General features: G+C 45.4%; 1 protein-coding gene across 1 annotated transcript; it reads right to left on the bottom strand.

Annotated features, from left to right (window-relative positions):
- Positions 1-7253: 7253 nt before the first annotated feature.
- LOC140417971 (uncharacterized) lies at positions 7254-12949 on the bottom strand (the record flags this gene model as incomplete). The annotated part of the gene is made up of 1 exon (XM_072501402.1): positions 7254-12949. A coding segment is annotated over one exon (924 nt), but the record flags the coding sequence as incomplete, so codon positions are not given.
- Between the last annotated feature and the right edge of the window lie 77 nt (positions 12950-13026).

Below are 13026 nucleotides of genomic sequence, written 5' to 3'. Positions count from 1 at the left end.
AAGCCCCTAGTCGCCACATTCCGGCATCTGTTCGGGGAGGCTGGAACAGGAATTGAACCTGCGCTGCTGCCTTGTTCTGCATTACAAGCCAGCTGTTTAGCCCACTGTGCTAAACCAGCCCCTGTGCTAAACCAGAATATGCTCTGGGTGGGGTACTTCAATGTCCATCACCAAGAGTGGCTTGGTAATACCACCACAGACCGAGCTGTCTGGGCCCCAAGGGTCATAGCTGCTAGACTGGGACTGCAGCAGGTGGTGAGGGAACCAACAAGTGGGAAAAACATACTTGACCTCATCCTCACCAATCTGCCTGCTGCAGATGCATCTGTCCGTGGCAGTATCGGTAGAAGTGACCACCACACAGTCCTTGTGGAGACCAAGTCCCGTCTTCACATTGAGGATATACTCTCCATTGTGTTGTGTGGCACTACCACTGTGCTAAATGGAATGGACTTTAAACAGATCTAGTAACTCAAGACTGGGCATCCAGGAGGTGTTGTGGGCCATCACCAGCAGCAGAATTACATTCAACCACAATCTGCAACCTCATGGCCCGGCTTAGCCCCCACTCTACGGTGATGATCCTTGTGTAGTCCTCCTAGATGACTAAAAGTCATAGTGTTGACAAAGAACATCAGGCTATGTATTTGAAACAAAACTAGTTTACTTTACACTACTTCAAATGGTTCCCACACTTTACTAAGTGTACACACTTTACAACAGCTAATAAAACAACAGTATTAAATCTATGCACAGAAATCTATATCTTTCTAATACAGCTAACACACTACCTCGACCTTTCACTAACCTTCTCAACCTTCTCCCAGAATTCCTGGCGATACCGCCTTTTATATGACTTCTCTGGTGCCATCTAGTGTTGAGATACATGAACATTATCTTGTTAACCCTTTACACTCCTTGCATATCATTACAACATTAACCCAGGATTTTAACCCTTACTGCACCAAATACCTATAATACAATATATCTGAAATACACTCATCACTGGGCTCATTGTCCCAAGTGTCGAATTGATTTATAGAAATCCTGTGGTGTTCTCACTGGGACAGGCACCTATTAATATGGTTTGAAAAAATAAGCTACTTGTTTATGTTTTTGCAGTGGCTTCAAAAGCTTGCAACACAGTTAATGAAATGGGCACAAACTGACACATAGCCTTAAACTAATACAGCAATTACAGTCATTTCAGATTAAAATTTATCATCCGTATGTATAAATTCAGTGCATAAAGATGATCAGGGTGTAAATGTTGAGAGAGCGAATTACAGCATGACACATTCAATGAATACATGTTTGTAAGTAATAGGAGTTAAAATAACTAAAGAACTATGAAAACTGACTGGAGAACTTAAACTCTTTTAAGTTCACAAACCAAAGGTGGTTATATACTGTGACAGAAAGTGACTGCTTCTTTCCAGAAACTACAAGTTAAAGGTTAAACTAATTTAAGTCACACGGTTGAAGGTTTGAAAACTCAGTTGTTTTCTTCACACAACAGTGCCTCGAACTGAAGTGTAACTTAATTTTCAATGGCTGGGGAGCTAACGGTTCCAGACCTTAGCTCATCCAACCTTTATGGGATTTGCAGCAGTTGCTCTGTAATTAGACCGTTAAAGTGTAACTTTGTCCTGGTCTCAAGCCATGTGATGTATTTCACTTGTCCACTTTGGCAAGAAGAATAGAAAATCAATATTCTTGTGATCTTATGAGACGAAGTCCCATCTTCACACGGAGGATACCCTCCATTGTCCTGTGTGACACTTTCACTGCGCTAAATGGGGTACATTCAGATCACATCTCGATAAAAACAGGGTACCCATGAGGTGCTGTGGGCCATCAGCAGCTTAATATTCAATCACAACCTAACCTTATAGGCCGGCATATCCCTCACTCTACACTGGGAACACACGAAGCAAGTGTGGAATACAAGGGAAGTAGAAAGAAACTTAAGCAAGGAGTCTGGAGGGCTAAAAGGGGTCATGAAAAGTCATTGGCCAGCAGGATTAAGGAAAATCTCAAGGCTTTTTAATTTTAATAATCTTCATTGTCACAAGGAGGCTTACATTAACACTGCAATGAAGTTACTGTGAAAAGCCCCCAGTCGCCACATTCCGCGCCTGTTCGGGTACACAGAGAGAGAATTCAGAATGTCCAAATTACCTAACAGCACATCTTTAGGGACTTGTGGGAGGAAACCGGAGCACCCGGAGGAAACCCACGTAGTTATAGGGAGAGCATGCAGACTCTGCACAGACGGTCATCCAAGCCGGGAATCGAACCTGGGACCCTGGTGCTGTGAAGCCATAGTGCTAACACTATGCTACCATGCTCCCCATATATTATACATATATAAAGAGCAAAGGGGTAGCCAGGGAGAAGGTTGACCCACTTAAGGACAGGGGAGGAAATCTATGCGTGGCGTACTTTGCTTCAGTATTCACCAAAGTGAAGGACTTGGTGGGTGATGAGTCTGGGGAATGGTGTGTAAATAGTTTGGGTCATATTAAGTTCAAAAAGGAGGTACTGGGGTCTTGAAAAACATGATGGTAGACAAGTCCCTAGGATCTGATGGGATCGATCCCAGAATACTGTGAGAGGAAGGGAGGAAATTGCTGGGGCCTTGAGATAAATCTTTGTATCCTCACTGGCTAGAGGGGAGGTCCCAATGGATTGCAGAATAGCTAATGTTGTTCCTTTGTTTAAGAAGGGTAGCAAGTATAATCCAAGTAATTACAGGCCGGTTTGCAATACGTCAGTGATAGGGAAATTATTGGAGAGGATTCATTGGGATACAATTTATTCCCACTTGGAAATAAGTGGACGTATTGGTGGGAGGCATCATGGTTTTGTGAAGAGGAGGTCGTGTCTCACGAACTTGATCGAGTTTTTCGAGGAAGACAAAGATGATTGATGAGGGGAGGGCAGTGGATGTTGTCTACATGGGCTTCAGTAAGGCCTTTGACAAGGAACCTCATGGCAGATTGGGACAGAAGGTGAAGTCGCACGGGACCAGAGGTGAGCTGACAAGATGGATACAGAAATGGCTCCATCATAGAAGGCAGAGGGCAGTAGTGGAAGGGTGCATTTCTGAATGGAAGGCTGTGACTAGTGGCGTTCCTCAGGGATCAGTGCTGGGACCTTTGCTGTTTGTAATTGTATAAATGATTTGGAGGAAAACGTAACTGGTTTGATTCGTAAGTTTGCGGATGACAAAAGGTTGGTGGAATTGCAGATAGCGATGAGGACCGTCAGAGGATACAGCAGGATATAGATCAGTTGTAGACTTGGGCGGAGAGATGGCAGATGGAGTTTATTCCGTACAAATGTGAGGGAATGCATTTTGGAAGGTCTAATACAGGTGGGAAATATACAGTAAATGGCAGAACTCTTAAGACTGTTGATAGGCAGAGGGATCTGGGTGTACACGTACACAGGTCACTGAAAGTGGCAATGCAGGCGGAGAAGGAAGTCAAGAAAGCATACAGCATGCTTGCCTTCATCGACCGGGGCACTGAGTTTAAAAATTGTGAAGTCATGTTGCAGCTTTATAGAACCTTAGTTAAGCCGCACTTGGAATATAATGATCAATTCTACCAGAAGGATGTGGAGGCTTTGGAGAGGGTACAGAAAAGATTTACCAGGATGTTGTCTGGTATGGAGGGCATTAGCTATGAGGAGAGGTTGGAGAAACTTAGTTTGTTCTCACTGGAACGACGGAGGTTAAGGGGCGACCTGATAGAAGTCTCCAAGATTATAAGGGGCATGGACAGAGCGGATGGAAGTTTTTTCCTAGGGTGCAAGGGTCAATTAGGCGGTGGCATAAGTTTAAGGTGCGGGGTGCAAGGTTTAAAGGAGATGGACGAAGCAAGCATTTTGAACAGAGGGTGGTGGGAGCCTGGAACTCACTGCCGGGGGAGGTAGTGGAAGCAGATACGATAGTGACATCTTAAAAAATACATGAATAGGATGGGAAGAGGGATATGGTCCCCGGAAGCATTAGGGTTTTTAGTTCAGACGGACAGCATGGTCAGTGCAGGCTTGGAGGGCCGAAGGGCCTGTTCCTGTGCTGTAAGGAAGGAGCAGCGCTCCGAAAGTTAGTGACATCGAAACAAACCTGTTGGATTTTAACCTGGTGTTGTAAGACTTCTTACTGTAATTTACTTTGTTCTTATAAGACTGGAGGAGCCGGGGATGTTCCTCATGTTTAAATCTCTCAGCAAAAGGCAGTGAAGCCCACACATGAACTGAGGAGTCCACAGTTTTGAGGTCTTAAAGGACAGGTTTTTTCCAAAAATATTTTAATTACAACAAGCTGCAGTCCCTCTCCCCACCTCACTCCGTTCACTAGCTGAAACTTGACAGCTAGCAAAGGTAACCCCCACCCACAGTGTATGCTCAAAGAACAAAAACAAATGACGCCTTCCAACCCATACCGGCTACGGATGAGCAACCAAAACCCAACACCCTGACAACACTTAAAACTCCCCCAGGGGATCATATATTCACCATTCTGTTGCCCTGACACCCCCCCCCCCCCCACCCCCCCCAACCATAGCCACCTCAATCCCAAACATACAACAGATACAAACTACAGCCCCTCTCAAACCAACCCCTCCTAACCATCCCCATTAAAGTCCCAATCAAATCAATTTAATCAAGTCCCAGTCCAGGGACCTGAGGACAAAAAGCACATCCAATACTCGTGTCAGCACTGAGGGAGTGCTGCACTGTCAGAGCTTCTTTCAAATAAGATGTTCAACTGAAGCCGTGTCTGCCCCTCTCAGGTCCTGTAAAAGTTCCCACAGCCACTATTGTGAAGAGTTGGGGAATTATCCCCGGTGTCCTGACAAATATTTATCCCTCAATCAACATCACCAAAATCAGATCATCTGCTCATTGTCACATTGCGGTGTGTGGGATCTTGCTTTGTGGAAATTTGCTGCTGCGTTTGCTAAAACAGTGACGACACTTCAGAAACACTTTGGCACATGCTGTGGTTGTGAAAGGCGCGACAGGTCAATGTTTTAAATTGAAAATTGATGTTATCTGATCCTTAATAGATTTCAGCCATCCCCAACTGACCATTTAATAAATTTGCTTTGGTTCGGACAAGAATTTTAACCAATGAAAGAAAAAGCAGAATTCTCTGGATATTAAATTTAAAAAGTTTATTAAAAGAAAATGTTTTACTGAACAACTTGAAGACACGTTTACAACTTTATGCAGGTGATCAGTCTGCAGAAGCGTAACCCTCCCTGGCTCCTTCTTTGACAGTAATTTCCTTGGAACTCGGCCTCGAGAGTCTTCAGCACTTGGCCAGCAAGGAAGACCTTCGGAATGTCGACTTTTATCCCCAAAGTGACCATTACCTCATGTCGGCGTTGGGCCTGTTGTAACATGACCATTGGCCAATTGGGCACTAGTTTCATTTAATTGGAACCCCAATTACTGACACCATCTTCTCTTATTACCTTAGACAGGAATACAATTGAACTGTTTCAGACAGTTACTTTAATTCCTTATTCATACAGTTTCAAATGTTGAGGCTAATCAGAGTTGGAAGGTCTCTCTTGCCAGTACATTTATCTTCATTGCACATTCTTTATATACACAGCAATTAAGCTTTTACATTTTTACAACAAATAAAACTCAGGCTTTTACTATAACTACTGATTCATTATTGTTTCATTAATTGTAACTTAATTAAGGATCACCACGTATTTCATCATCTGTTGCAGACTCATAGCTAATTAATATATTTAATTAATGCAAGATACACTGGTTCTCTACTGAGTAGTACCACACTCCGTATACTTCACCCGGTGTCTATGTCTGTGTATTTATTGAATGTCCTGTTTTTTCATGTATGGAGCAATCTGTCTGGACTGCACGCAGTACAATACTTTTCGCTGTACCTCGATACACGTGACAATAAATTAAATCCAATCAAAGAGACAGTTTCTTCCTAGTCTTCAGATTGAACAATGAGCCTTCTTAAAACTTATTCATTCATGGGAGGTGGGTGTCACTGGCTGGGCCAGCATTTACTGCTCATTCCAATTGCCCTTGAACTGCATGTCTTGCGAGGCTATTTCAGAAGGCACTTACAAGTCAACCACAACATTACAGTGGATCTGGAGTCACGTGTAGGCCAGGCCATGTAAAGAGAGCAGATTTCCTAAAGAACATGAGTGAACCAGACGGCCTTTTACAACAATCGCCAATGTCAACATTAGACTTTTAATTTGAGGCTTTTATTCAATTTCAATATCTGTCGTAGCCAGATTCGATCCCAGATCCCTAGAGCATTAACCTGGGTCTCTGGATTACTAGCCCAGTAACAATACCATTACACCACTGCCTAGCCCACATAGACTTGGCAGAATATGATGTCTTGTAAATTCTCAAAATTATAAAGTAATTTATTTTTTCAAACAAATTCTGATAGCTCTGCAGTTTCTGGAAACATTTTGGTCGATGGTGTTATGTTTTGAAATAAAGATCTAGGGCGAGATTCTCCGACCCCCCGCCGGGTCGGAGAATCGCCGGGGGCTGGCGTGAATCCTGCCCCTACCGGTTGCCGAAGTCTCCGGCACCGGAGATTCGTCGGGAGCGAGAATCGCGCCGCACCTGTTGGCGGCCCCCCCCCCCCGCTCGATTCTCCGGCCCGCATGGGCCGAAGTCCCGGCGCTAAAATGCCTGTCCCGCCGGCGTAGATTAAACCACCTACCTTACCGGCGGGACAAGGCGGCGCGGGCGGGCTCCGGGGTCCTGGGGGGGGGGGGGGGGGGGGGGGGGGGGGGCGCGCGGGGCGATCTGGCCCCGGGGGGGTGACCCACGGTGGCCTGGCCCACGATCGGGGCCCACCGATCCGCGGGCGGGCCTGTGCCATGGGGGCACTCTTTCCCTTCCGCCTCCACCATGGCGGAGGCAGAAGAGACTCCCTCCACTGCGCATGCGCGGGAATGCAGTCATTTCCGCGCCAGCTGGCGGGGCACCAAAGGCCTTTTCCGCCAGCTGGCGGGGCGGAAATTCGTCTGGCGACGGCCTAGCCCCTTAAGGTTGGGGCTCGGCCCCCAAAGATGCGGAGCATTCGCACCTTTGGGGCGGCGCGATGCCCGACTGATTTGCGCCGTTTTGGGCGCCAGTCGGCGGACATCGCGCCGTTTCCGGAGAATTTCGCCCCTAGTCTTTATTAATACACCAATTCACTAATGATAATCAATCTTCACTACTGAATAATAATTAATTTAATTATTGTTTTTTGCTATGAAATCAATACATAGTCAATATAGAAAAGGTACAGAAGGTGAAATGGCTGCAGGAAGCCACGTGTTAGAGGTATAAAAGGGCTGTCTTGACCTTGTTACTAATGACAGTGAATACACTATGAAAATAACAATTTTGAAACTAAATGTGATTACAGCTTCCTACATTACAACAGTGAATATGTTTCAAAAGTACTCCATTGGCTTTAAAACACTTTTGGAGGTCCAGTGGTAGTGAGAGGTTTTATAGAAATGTACACTTGTTCTAATTGTCTGCAATCTCGGATATATTACACTCGGTGTCCTCACCAAAATCATTGATAAAGATTGAGTCTTAATTTTGTGTAATAACATCGTTGACACCATTTTGATACTCTGTGAAACCCCAGACACATCATATGCACAGCTTTTGTTGTGAAACACAGCGTGTTGTTGTGACTTGGAATGCACTGTCTATAAATTGTGCTGAAATCTCATTGCACTGTAACTTCCAAAAGGGAATTTGATGCATTCTGAAAAAAAAAATCGAACAATGAGATTAAATGGATCGCTGTACAAAGAGCTGGCATAGAGAAAATGGGCCAAATAGACTCCTCCGTGCTCTAGGAGCCTTGTGTACATGTAAAACGAGTGGTAACTACCTGGAACCTACTGCCTATGAGGGTGGGAGATGCAGAAAGGAGGAAAGGATTAACAGAAAATTGGATGGGCACTGAGAGAAATAAACCTACAGGGATTCGGGGACAGACCGGGACAATGGACAGACTGGCTTGCTCCACAGAGAGCCGACATGGTCTCAAAGGGCTGAATGGCCCCATTCCCCACCGTCCAGATGCTGTGATCTCAGGAGAGAAATTCAGCTGCTCCAGTCGCTCCAGCTAACTGGAGTCCCTCATCCCTGGTGCCATTCTTGTAAATTTTAACAGTAACTTCATTGCAGTGTTAATGTAAACCTACTTGTGACAATAATAAGGATTATTATTGTAAATGTCCTCCACAATCTAAGAACTTCACATCTTTCCTAAAGTGTGGGGCCCATATATAAGGTTCCATTCCAGAGGGATAGAATTGAAAAACACAGAGGAAACGTTCAACCTGTTTAGAGCCAGGGTTAGACTACACTGGGGACACTGAGAGTCTCTGTCAACATTGGTCATCTCCATTAGAAAAAGGAAATAGAGGCACTGGAGAAGGTGCAACAAAGGTTCAAAATATACAGAACTGAGAGCATTTAACACTCAGGAAAGGATGGGGCTGCTTTTTTCTGGAAAAGAGAAGACTGATGGGTGACCTGATGGAAGTCTTTAAGATTGTGAAGGGATTCAATAATCCAACAGGAATTTCAGTAGAAACCTCTTTACAAAGCGAGTGGTGAGAATGTGCAACTTGCTACCACAGCGAGTGGTTCAGGTGAACAGCATGAATCCATTGAACAGGAAGCTAGATACATACATGGGGGAGAATGGAATAGAAGGAGATGCTGATGGGGGAGATGTAGAGGGGTGAGTGGAGGATCATGTGGAGCACAAATACTGACAGACCATGGCTAACCTCAGCCAGTATGGGAATTTAACCTGTGCTGTTGGTGTCACTCAGCACAAACCAGACATCCAGCCAACTGAGCTAACCGATCCCCGTGTAAATCTGTAATAATTACTTAAATATTACTGATTGTCTGTCTCCCACCATACTATTTAATGTAGTTTCCCAGTGCACCTCAGACAACTTGCCCCTCATACCCGGATAGTTTCCTTCTGTGAGAAGCACCAAGATAAATTAAACAAAAGAACCATGTAACCACCATAGCCCATCTTCATGGCAATGTGTCATGAATTTTGGGGTTTCCAAACAGAAATAGTAATGCAACATCTTCTAATCTCCAAACACCCTTTCACTCTTTGATCCTTGTGAAATGCGAAACCAGATATTCGCAAGAAGGCTCAGAGAGAATCAGCCCACTGGAGGCGAAGTCGTGCGACTGGTCAGTCCAGCAGAAAGAAACCCTCTGACCATCCCCATTGACCAACAGAATGAACAAAATGCAGTCCTGGATGTAATTGAGAACAGAAACAATAACAGCAGAATCCAATCCCTGTAATAAGTTGTGAACTTGTTGGCGTCTCAGAAAGTGCGATGAAGTGGGCAGCAAGGTGCCTCACAGCGCCGATGTCCCAGGTTCGATCCCGACTCTGGGTCACTGTCCGTGTGGGGTTTGGGGACTTCTCCCCGTGTTTGCGTAGGTTTCACCCCCACAACCCAAAGATGTGTAGGGTAGGTGGATTGGCCACGCTAAATTGCCCCTTAATTGGAAAAAATTAATTGCGTTCTCTAAATTTATATATTAAAAAAAAGTGCGATGAATTACAAAACCCCTTCACACATTGAGGGCAGGTGAATGGCCTCTCCCCAGTATAAACTCCCTGTTGTGACTGCAGACGGCATAACCGAGTGAATCGCGCAAACAGACATAAACGGGTGTGAGATAATCGGGATTGTGGAGACATGGCCCAAGGGTGACCAGGGATGGGAACTGAATATATTCAGTATTTTGGAAGGACAGACAAAAAGGAAAAGGCAGTGGAGTGGCAGAGGAAATTAATGCAATAGTGGGGAAGGATATTAGCTCCAACAACGTGGAATCTGTATGGGTAGAGCTGAGGAACACCAAGGGGCACGGAAATTAATGGGCATCGTATATAGACGCCCAAACTGCAGTGGTGATGTTGGGAATGGCCTAAAACAGGAAATTAGGCTGACTGTAAATGTTCCTACAGGTACGTCAAGAGAAAAAGATTGGGGAAGTCAAATGTAGGTTCCTTACAGTCAGAAACAGGAGAATGTATAATAGGGGACAAAGAAATGGCTGAGCAAATAAATACATATTTTGGTTCTGTCTTCACAAATGAGGGCACAAATCAGACACCAGACATGTTGGGGAATGCAGGATTTAGTGAGAGGGAGGAACTGAAGGAGATCAATATTAGTAGAGAAATGGTGTTGGGGAAATTGATGGGATTGAAAGCTGATAAATCCCCAGGGCCTGATAATCTGTATCCCAAAGTACTTAAAGAAGTGGCTCTAGAAATAGTGGATGCATTGGTGGTCATCATCCAGGATTCTATAGACTCTGGAACAGTTCCTGCAGATTGAAGGTTGGCTTATGTAACTCCACTATTTAAAACGCGAGATAGAGAGAAAAAAGGGAATTATAGACCAATAAGCCTGACATCAGCAAAATTCTAGAATCCATCATCAAAGATTTTAAAGCAAAGCACTAAGAAAACAGTGGCATGATCGGGCAGAGTCAGCAAGGATTTATGAAGGAGAAATCATGCTTGACAAATCTACTGGAATTCTTCGCAGATGTAACTAGCAGAGTTGATGAGGGGGAGCCAGTGGATGTGGTATATTTGGACTTTCATATGGCTTTTGACAAAGTCACGCATAAGAGATTAGCGTGTAAAATTGAAGCACATGAGATTAGGGGTAGTGTGTTGAGATAGGTAGAAAATTGGTTGGCAGGCAGGAAACAAAGAGTAGGGATTAATGGGTCTTTTTCAAATTGGCAGGCAGTGACCAATGGGGTACTGCAGGGATCAGTGCTCAGACCCCAGATATTCACAAGATATATTAATGATTTTTAAAAAAATTTAAATTACCCAATCTTTTTTTCCAATTAAGGGGCAATTTATCGTGGTCAATTCACCTACCCTGCACATCTTTGGGTTATGGGGGTGAGACTCACGCAGGCACGGGGAGAATTTGTCTCCACACGGACTCAAAACAAGAAGGCAGACTATTAGCTGAATGGCCGTAAATTAGGAGAGAAGAATGTGCAACGAGACCTGGGTATCCTTGTACACCAGTCACTGAAGGTATGCATGCAGCTACAGCAGGCGGTAAAGGAGGCAAATGATATGCTAGCCTTCATTGCGAGCAGATTCGAGTACAGGAGCAGGGATATCTTGCTGCAATTATACAGGGCCTTGGCGAGACCATACCTGGAATGTTGTGTGCAGTTTTGGTCTCCTTATCTGAGGAAGGATGTACTTGCTCTAGAGGGAGTGCAGCGAAGGTTTACCAGACTGATTCCTGGGACGGTGGGACTGACGTATGAGAGATTGAATCAGTTAGGATTGTATTCGCTGGAGTTCAGAAGAATGGGGCATCTCATAGAAACCTAAAATATTCTAACAGGACTTGACAGGATAGATGTGGGAAAGATTTTCCCGATGGTGGGACTGTACAGAACCAGAGGTCGCAGTTTGAGGATACGAGGTAGACCATTTAGGACAGAGATGAGGAGAAATTTCTTCAACCAGAGTGGTGAGCCTGTGGAATTTGTTACCACAAGAAATAGTTGAGGCCAATACATTGTATGCCTTCAAGAAGCAGTTGGATATAGCACTTAGAGTGAAGGGGATCAAAGGATACAAAGGGGAAAGCGGGATTAAGCAATGGAGTTGGATGATAAGCCATGATCATAATGAATGGCAGAGCAGGTACAAAGGGCCAAATGGCCTCTTCCTGCTCTTATTTTCTATGGTTCTATGTAATCCATTCCCACACTAAGAGCAGTTGAACGGCCTCTCCCCAGTGTGAACTCGCTGGTGTGTCTGCAGGGTGGATGAATCAATGAATCCCTTCCCACAGTGAGAGCAGGTGAATGGCCTCTCCCCAGTGTGAACTCGCTGGTGTGTCTGCAGTTTGGATGAATCAATGAATCCCTTTCCACACTAAGAGCAGGTGAACGGCCTCTCCCCAGTGTGAACTCGCTGGTGTCTCAGCAGGGTGGATGAATCAATGAATCCCTTCACACACTGAGAGCAGGTGAATGGCCTCTCCCCAGTGTGAACTCGCTGGTGTGTCTGCAGTTTGGATGAATCAATGAATCCCTTCCCACACTGAGAGCAGGTGAACGGCCTCTCCCCAGTGTGAACTCGTTGGTGTCTCAGGAGGGTGGATAAATCAATAAATCCCTTCCTACACTCAGAGCAGGCGAATGGCCTCTCCCCAGAGTGAACTCGCTGGTGTGTCTGCAGGTTGGATAACCAAGTGAATCCCTTCCCACACTGAGAGCAGGTGAACGGCTTCTCCCCAGTGTGAACTCGCTGGTGTCTCCACAGGACAGATGAATTAATGAATCCTTTCCCACACTGAGAGCAGGTGAATGGTCTCTCCCCAGTGTGAACTCGCTGGTGTGTCTGCAGGTGGGATAACTGTGTGAATCCCTTCCCACACTGAGAGCAGGTGAATGGCTTCTCCCCAGTGTGAACTCGCTGATGGATCCGCAGGGTGGATGAATCACGGAATCCCTTCCCACACTGAGTGCAAGTGAATGCCCTCTCCCCAGTGTGAACTCGCTGATGTTTCCGCAGGGCGGATGAATCAATGAATCCCTTCCCACACTGAGAGCAGGTGAACAGCCTCTCCCCAGTGTGAATTCGCTGATGTCTCAGCAGGGTGGATGAATCACGGAACCCTTTCCCACATTGAGAGCAGGTGAACGGCCTCTCCCCAGTGTGAATTTGCTGATGTCTCTGCAGGCTGGATAACTGAGTGAATCCTTTCCCACACTGAGAGCAGGTGAATGGCCTCTCCCCAGTGTGAACTCGCTGGTGTGTCTGCAGTTTGGATGAATCAATGAATCCCTTTCCACACTAAGAGCAGGTGAACGGCCTCTCCCCAGTGTGAACTCGCTGGTGTCTCAGCAGGGTGGATGAATCAATGAATCCCT

The sequence above is a fragment of the Scyliorhinus torazame genome, chromosome 5 (assembly GCF_047496885.1).
Source record: "Scyliorhinus torazame isolate Kashiwa2021f chromosome 5, sScyTor2.1, whole genome shotgun sequence".
Lineage (NCBI taxonomy): Eukaryota > Metazoa > Chordata > Chondrichthyes > Carcharhiniformes > Scyliorhinidae > Scyliorhinus > Scyliorhinus torazame.
The sequence above is the reverse complement of the archived record's forward strand: the minus strand, read 5'-3'. Positions and strand labels throughout refer to the sequence as shown.